The sequence below is a fragment of the Atta cephalotes genome (genome assembly GCF_000143395.1).
Source record: "Atta cephalotes unplaced genomic scaffold scaffold00033, whole genome shotgun sequence".
NCBI lineage: Eukaryota > Metazoa > Arthropoda > Insecta > Hymenoptera > Formicidae > Atta > Atta cephalotes.
This window is the reverse complement of record NW_012130097.1, coordinates 3,500,066-3,509,481: the sequence shown is the minus strand read 5'-3', so window position 1 is coordinate 3,509,481 and position 9,416 is coordinate 3,500,066. Positions and strand designations below refer to the sequence as shown.

At 24.7% G+C, this 9,416-nt stretch overlaps 1 protein-coding gene across 1 annotated transcript in view; it reads right to left on the bottom strand.

The window, feature by feature from the left end:
• The window catches only part of LOC105621421 (ETS homologous factor), a 10,193-nt gene extending 4,073 nt beyond the window's left edge, over positions 1-6,120 (bottom strand). Inside the window, 3 exon segments of the mRNA XM_012202892.1 lie at positions 1,303-1,542; positions 3,889-4,024; positions 6,082-6,120. Coding sequence (XP_012058282.1) covers positions 1,303-1,542; positions 3,889-4,024; positions 6,082-6,120 — 415 coding nt within the window.
• Between the last annotated feature and the right edge of the window lie 3,296 nt (positions 6,121-9,416).

The window sequence follows — 9,416 nt, the reverse complement described above, 5'->3', positions numbered from 1 at the left end:
ATATTATAATATATATCTCGATATATATATATATATATATATATATATATATATATATTTAAAAAATTTGGAAAAAAAAGTTTCACACAAAAAAGTTAGAGACTAACTTAAAAAAAAGTTGGCGGAATTTATTTTAAGACTAAAAAAAAATTAAAATATTTTTTAAACGTGAAATTCATAGTGATATCTTTTGAATATCGTACACTCAGCCAATTTTTTGATAGAAAAACATTCGTTGATATTTTTAACATATATTTTCTTAAAATTTTTGAAATTGGTACTTCATTTATTGTCAAACAAACTTTTCATAGAATGACAAAAATGCAAATATCAAATACTTAAATAAACCAATTGATAATAAAATGTCCTAACAGGAATATATTTTCGAATTGCATTTCTTCACACAAATATGGAAAATAATTATCATCAGATAAAGAATTTTCAGATGAGATAGTAAATAGAGTGAAAATGGATATATTCGAAAAGGAATATATTCGCTGTAAAATTAGCTGTTAAATATATTAGCTGTAAAAATCGAGGAAAAAGGTTAGTTAAGAAAAGCTTTCGTTTGAAAAAACATTTTGTCCGATGAATTATTAGACTTTCCTGAAATGTTATACTGATCTTAAAATATTTTTATTTAGATCTTATTAAATTAAATAATCGATTTCATATTTAGCTGAAGTGCTTAATGATGGTTTATTAAACGTACAATAAAGATCAAAGTAACATACTCAAACTGAAAGTTCAATCATACGTATATATTTTTTTTCAAAATTTAAATATATATATTCGAAGACATATTTTATAATAATTAAAATTCAGCAATTATGCGATTTCTCTCATATACTTACGTGTATTAAAAATTAATACTGCGCCTAAATTAGTCTCGAAATGTTTCTCTAATTTAAAAAGTTTAAAATTTTTTGGAAACACTTTTGTTCCCCTTATTTGACTAAGGTTTTCAATAATTTTTTAGAAAATTTCTCACATTTTTTTATATGAATTAGAACATTTTTCAGAAATGTTTTAAGACAATCTATATTTTTTCTGTAGAACTTTTTATATATTAAAATTCAAGAATAGTTTAAGATTTCTCATTTTATAATTTCCAAAGAAAACTTACAAAATCTAAATAAATTTAAGGGATATTCTTTTTTAGAAATCTTTATATAATTAGGAATATGAAAAATCTGAATTTATCGTTATATTGAATTCGAAGTTTTCGACCATTTTTTAAATCTATAAATATATTATATTTATAAATGTAGCAACGTGTATACATACAAAGGTTTGATATACGTTGCGAATGGAGAAGATTATACAATCGGTCTCCGAACACAGGATCATGATTAATAAAATCTTCTCGCGTAAAAGTAACAATTTCTTTCCCAGATACGGCAAGACTGTGCTGAATGGAGCTGTAAGGTTGACCGATATATGATGCGGCTGACATAAGCCAATTTATTGTTTCCTCTTGACACCAGGTTCTGATAGGTTTGTCGGACCATCCAGTGCCATCGATCTCCTCGCTTTCGTCACCTATCAAAACGAATTTAAAATCAGACAATATCTACAGGCAATATCTATCAATCCATGCATGTTTTATTAAAATCATATAATAATACGTTTTGAATGCAAAATGTTTTAGATTGATCGAACGATTAAATGCTGAAATCAGTATATAACAGTTTTTCATAAAGCGTTATAACACGTTAATGTTAAAAAGTCCGAGGAAAATCCCAGTGAGTACGTCGGTAATCGCAGATAGTAAGAAAGTATTGTAATTTAAACCTTAATTCACTACAAATAAATAAGAAAATTGGAAAGATAACAAATTAATTATCTCTTGAAGTTATTTTTTTCTTAATAATTTACTATTAGATTCGTTGTTCGAATTGACAAGAAAAACGCGAGAACGCGTTAGACATACTGCTTTGTTGTGATAACAAATACAAATATTGGTATTATTATTATTGATATTAGTAGGATAGAGAGCTGGAGATTCTAACTCACTGTGTTAGTATACATATATGTGGTATTAGAACGATACAGAGCAGACACCTAACATATCTTCCTATACTAGATAAATGTCCCTCTCCTACAAAAGTTACTCTCTTTAATATTTTTTTCTTTCCTTTTCAATCATATAAATATAGGTAGCTCGGAAAGATATCTACAGAAAATTATACACTCTTGTTAAAATAAAGTTTCCATCTTCCATTTGCAGTCTTGACTTTCTGCATACGGAATGATCTTGTAATAATTGTTGGTCATAACACAGGTATACTAAATATACTAGATTTTATTTTCAATGACTAATTTAACAAACTAAAGTTATAATAATTTTAATTAGAATTTGGAAATTGTGATGTTTATACAACGATCAATAATATAATACCGATAAAGAATCTCTGAATAACTAATTAAAGCGAAGTAATCGACAAGAATTTCTACAGAATGAAAATATATTATTGAATTAAACTAAATTGATTAATAAGCTGTTGAAATTTACTTTTGTAACTAGTTGATTTAACATTCGTGAAATTTAGTGTGTTTCAATTATCTGATTCTTATGTAATTTATTCGAATCATTTTATTTATCTGAGACTTATTGTTAAGAAATTTATTTGTATCATTTTCTTGTTTTATTTGATATACTGCAGATGGTCAATTTTGATCAAAACATCTATAATTTTTATACATTTAACATAATAAATTTTAAATATGTAACTTTGCGCTACGATCAAATCTAGTGTATGACATATGCTCTTTTTATTTACTGTTTATAAAAAATAGTGTCACTCTTGGGTTTACTTTTTAATTTAGTACAGGTATAGATAAAGATGATATCATTTAGATTTTATAATTTATAATTTTATAACTTATAATTTTATAATTCATAATTAATACAATAATTATTTTTTTGAGGTGAACGTAGCGCTTTTTTTTATCTTTTTTAAAAAGTAAATTAGTCGTTAATCCTAATATCACGCATTTTTTTCTGTATATGTATCGACAAATCTCAACAGGTTACATTTTCGGAAAAATAATTTTTTAAAAAATAATTTTTATATAAAATATCGCCTTAAACTGGATTATGTAATTTTTTAATATTCTACATATAAAATTAAGTTAATGTTATTTAAAAAGTTAATGTTATTTAAAAAATGTACCAATCGATGCATCTTTTAATAAAATGATCAAATGAATCTTTTCATAAAATGAACAAATCTGCCAGAAAAAGTTGCTCTGCTTTTGGAAACGAGATATTAATCCTTAAAATTGGCGTTTATTTAAGTTAGAAAATCTAATATATTGTAGAGCCCCTCCCTCGCCTATTATATTAATAATTTCGAATTAAAAAAATACTGAAGTCTATTTCCATCAATATAAGGTGCTTCCGATAATTTAAGTTTGAATTAATTCCACTAGGAGCAAAAAATATGATAGACATAACCACCTAATACTTTTATGATGCATGACAACTCAATGTATGCCATGGTTGAGTCAGTTAACAGGTAGCAAAAAAATAATAAAAATTTTACGAATGGTGAGATAAAATATGCTTTTATTAATTTAATAATTAATGAAGATTAAATTTACTTAAAGCAACAATCATGTAAAATCATGTAAAATTATCGTGCAGATTTAAAATATGTTACGTAAATTTAAGAAATTTACTTTTAACTTCTCGATAAAAAATTTTTCATACATGAATAGATATAAACATGTATAAACATACATATACATTTATAAATATTCATAAACATATTTATATAATCATATATAAAATATGTCCACGCATGTTCATAATACATTCTTCTTTTTTTTAAAAATTAAAAAAATTAGTCGAAATTGATTTTTTTTCTATTCTTATTACATTACCGAATGAGCATTTCTTCTTAATTGGTTCACAACCACGGCTTGCTAGGAAATTGCTTCGTCTGGGAACTAAAGAATCCATGTCCAAGAGTAAATGATCATTTTCATCTTCGTGTAAATTAATAAACGATGGATATATCTACAATCATAGAATTTAAAATTTAAAATTGATTTAAAAGTAGGATTAAAATTTAAAATCAACTTAAAACAGAATTAAAATAAAAAATTTAATTTTAATTAATAAGCAACAATAAGACGCTGTATTCATCAATTAAAATTAAAACTTCAAAATGTAAATTAAAACTTATTTAAATGTAAATGATTAACAAAAGAACTAAGAGTCAAATTTTTCGTATATTTAAATTAAAAACATATACATTTCGACCTATTTGTCAGATTATCTTAAGTGTATACATGTCGATAAATTAACGCAAATTTAATAAAAATCATAAAACGGTTAAATATGATTTCTGCAAATTATAATTATATACGCAGAGTAATGGACCTATCTCTTCATATCTATTTTCAGTCGTAACAATGCAATGCTTTCAATCTTCATGTCATTTTCGTAGTTACATTCTTCTATTACATCAGTTGCAATTTGTCCATAATGATAATAAAATTAGTTGAACATGTAGTCATTCCATGCAAGCACACATTCTATTATCAAATTAATAGTCTATTGTAATATCTATTGTAATATCAAATTACAATAGATTGTAAAAATTAAATTAAAATATGACAATGAATAAATGGTCGTTATATTCAGAATTCTTAGTATATATCATCTTTATTTAATTGACAACTATATTAAAGAATGTGTGATAAATAAAATTATTGTACATATACTCCCCAATGTGAAGGTTTAGCCAGAATAATCAATCCAGTAATTGAAACAATACGTCAAATTAATTTAATAGCGGCAAATGCGATTAGAATTAAGAAAATTGAAAACAGTTCCGTTAGAAATTATCAATGTTATATTATAATGTGTGAGCGATATTCTGATGTTTTATAATATCTTGTTGAGAGAGGAAATGAGAGTGGAAGGAGAATAGAGATAGAAAAGGAACAATGAAAGTGAGAAGGGAAGAAAATGACTAATAATGCGAACATCAAAAATAATTAATGGGATAATTTTCACGTTCGTTTTAGAAAAAAATCAAGTTTGAAGAAAATGTAAAAGTACAAAAATGACAATATCTCATAAATAACTACCGAAACTCATATTTTATTGCATTTTGTTATTGAATTTTTCACGACAAATAATTATTAAAATTTTTTTTAATATTTTAAAATTTTTATTTAAGTCATCTTATATAATACATAAGGTTATAAGCAAAATAACTTTAACACTTAATTTAAACTTAAACTTAACTTATTAAATTTAACTTTAACTTTAATAATTATTAACTTTTTAATATTAACCTTTTTCTATTTTAATAAAATAATTTTATTTAAAAAAATTTTATAATCATTATTCTAAAAAATAACAGTCTACACTCTTACCAAATATACTGTATAAAAAGTTAATTTATAAATTATCCTATAATTACCATAAATTTTACCATATTGCGTTTCACCTTTTTTTTTTTATTTAGTTCCCTTGTCAATTTATTGTAATTTGGAAAGTTGAAATTTTCGATTTAAAATTCGATATTAAAATTCATCTGGGTAAATTAAATGTTTGCATTTTTTAAATAATCGTATAATTCGATATTTCGTATGTTATCCAGATATTTATAATCTTGTTTGATCTTACGTTACTATCCTAAAAATATCTTTTCTATGATTTTCAAGTTTTCAAAAGTTTTTTTCAAATAATGATATCACGGAAATAGTACGAGCTATCTTTAGTTACAGAAAAAGAATGTAAAAATTAATGTATATATCATGACTTAACAAGAGCAAAGTTACTTGATCTGCTAAAATTGTTATTCTCTTAATTTGAATTACATAGAGCTAATATACACATACAGCTTTTTTTTGCTTAGTTTCAACGAAGTGATAAATTTACACTGTTTTTTTAACTTAAGTCTGAGACAGATATTGGAAAAGATATAAAAATGTACGAATAAAAGGGAAAAGAATGTAAGAGAAACAAAACAGAAGAAAAAACGGCGATCACATAAATGATTTAGAGTGCTTAAAAAAATAACAAATATTATGTAAATTATGCGTTCTTATTAAACTCACTTCCAAGTCACTCCTGCCGTAACTATTAAACGAATCCATTTTCACGTGACAGCACTGACACTATCACTTTAATTTTGTCATACAATATCAGCGAGAACTATCAGTGAGTCAGGCGCGCTCGTGTAAAAGTAGTATATATTATACTTGCATAGCGACAATAATTACACGTACGAGAATTAAACCCGCGGTAATTTATGAAGTACGTGCCGATATTGCATGAATAAACTCATCGTTCTGAGATGTTCGATTAAAAATATGGAATAGGACACACAATTATTTCAAATCATAGATAAGCAACGATAACTGCGATGGCAATAATGCTCCACCGCGCGTCTCTCATAAACGACTGAACTGGACTGAGCACAGTGAGCACGAGGTCTCCAAATCTCTACTCGACAGGGAATGACGAAGAAAACAAATATGAAACTACAGTGGGACAGTCGCGGTTGAACAGGTTTCAACGGGGATTTCCCGCATCACAACCGCGGCCAATCACTACCGCTGTACGTCGTACCGCGATAGCTGACGCAATAATTACTTATGCCTCATTGGCGTCGATATTTTCAAAATCGGATCATTTTTTTCTGATCATTAATTCTACAATAAAATTTTGATTTTATTAATTCTACAATAGAATTGAATTTTGATTCAACTTTTTTTATTTCTCTGCAAGTAAATGTAAAAGTTTTAAGCTGAAAAAAAAAGAATATGCTTTTCAAAAAATTCTATTCAGAAAATGTTAACGCGACAGTTGAACTTTGACGTCAATAATGTAAATTTTTTTAATTCCAAATTATAAAAAAATCGACATAATAAAATATCTTTAATCATTTCTTACAATATCGTTCTGTCTCAATTAAATGCATATATCTTTATCTAATACATTGCAGTGCTACTCTTACAAGATCGAACTACGAATCTACTGCTCTCTGTTTACCATTCTAAATCTTCGTTAAGCATACTTATACACGTGAATTAAGCTAATATATTTTTTCTAGGCTTTCGATTTTGGTTTGACAATTTAATATTTGTTCAAGTAATTTGAGATTCGCTAAATACTATTACTATTATATGCTACTCATAATTATAAATCTTTCATATCAAGCAATTTCTAATCTCAGCTATTAATTAAGTTATTAATTAAATTATTAAACAATAAATTATTTTTGTTCGATTTTTTTTTGTGAAATCGACTCATTCGGACTTTCTATTTGTGCATATTTTAATTCTGTAAAAATTGTAGTCTATAAAGCCAATTTAAAAATTGTATAATTCGTAATAGTTCCTATCGCGCTAACATCTCCTTAAAGATTACTAAAAGATTTCATAATTGCTTTTTGCAATTTTCTGTAGTTTTATATTTTCACAAAAAGAGAATAAATTATTGCAAAGTATGTGATGCCAAATAGTATCAAAAACTTGAAAAAAATCATTTTTTTTTGTAATTTTAATTGTTCATGATTTTTTAAATTATAGTTTTTAAAATTATTTATTAAATAGGTTCTCAATTAGCATGCTTCAGCAATTAATCATCTTCATTTTTTTATTTCATTCTACAATTTCGGCTTCTTTGTATAACTTTACTGCTGTGTAATTTTTTCTTTATAATTTGTTATACATATATAAAATCATAATATTTATTTATTATACATGTTTTAGATTATAGCTGAATTATATATATTTTAATGTATGTGATGCCAAATAGTATTAAAATTACATTTTTAATTTTTATTTATATCTCCTTGAAAAAGATACTAATTTAATTTTTTAAAATCTGATCAAAATCCATTCATTGAAAAAAATTTAAGAAGTTATAAAAATTAAATTAGTATCTTTTTCAAGGAGATATAAATAAAAATTACATTTTTAATTTTTTTTATAATAAGAAAAAATGACCAATAAACGAGCAAATATGAGATTCTTAATAAAAACGAATTAAGATGATATATTCACATAATTAAATATGGGATGTATACGAAAATAATAGTCGCAAGATGTTTTGTACTCACAGTTTTCAGTTGCATAAAAATCAGAATATAAATAGTACGTTTGGTTGATTTCAAATTATATATTATATGAAAAATATTCTTCATATAGGTAAGATGCATATGTTAAGATGCTTTTCTATATATTTTCTCATAATGAGCTAGTGAGACGCAACATATTTCTATAAATCTTTCACACATATGCATCCTCATAATAAAAGAAAATTCATCGTTATTAAGTGAGAATATGTGTTTTTGTCAAACTAAGTAATAAAATTGAAATAAAATATCTTAAACAATATCAAGCCAATATTCTACAGTCAAATGAATAAAAAAATATTGATTTATAGTTCAAAGTAATTTTAGTAAAAATTAATATAATAATTATTACTGTCATACTATTGATTGTTCTATAATTTATTAATATTTAAAATCGTATACAAATTTACTTATTATTTTCTTAAAATATGAGGCAAAAAAAAATAGATATAGATTTTCAGTCAGTAAAGAAATCTAACTATAAACTTTTTCTTTTTCGCTATTTAAATGTAAAAATTATCTTGTATAATTATTCCTGGGTACTTAAACGGAATACAAGTAATTGAGATAATACTTTCAAATTTGGAAGTAATATGCTTTTGAGTATTTTGTGGTGAGCGCCTATGTCTGACTTTATTTATAGTATGTACGTAGTGATGCACAGAGTAGATATATGTACATGTCGATATAGTCGCGATCTTCCTTATGACATTCTATATATGTGTACACAACACACACACGCGCACGCACGCACGCACACTTGTATATCCACGATCGATTCTTTTACAAGTAATTTGTTGTAATTTTTTTACAAGTAATTGTTTTTTGTAATTAGCTTTTAGGAAAATGTACGCATGTACAATAAAATTATAATGATGAACATTTTTACATCTGCTCCCTGCAGTACATTATAATTACATTAAGTACATTATATATACAATTATAACATTAAGTAATTAAATAATTTTTAAGATATTACTAAATTAACTATTATTTATTATATTCTTTTAATTTTTTATTTTAATTATTATTTAATTAAATATAATTCTTTTTTTATATTTCTTTTATTATATACATTATTATTTATTATTATACTTATATTATACTTCTTAATTTATTTAATTAAATACAATTCTTTATATTTTTTTTACGTTCTTTGGATATAGCCATAGATATTTATATTTCTAAATGCATTATATACATATCGCATCATATAATTACATACTGATTAATTGAAAATATCCAACTAAATAACCGATCGGTTCGGAGAAAAGGCATCCGTGAAAGAACGTTGCTTACGTTTATGGATAA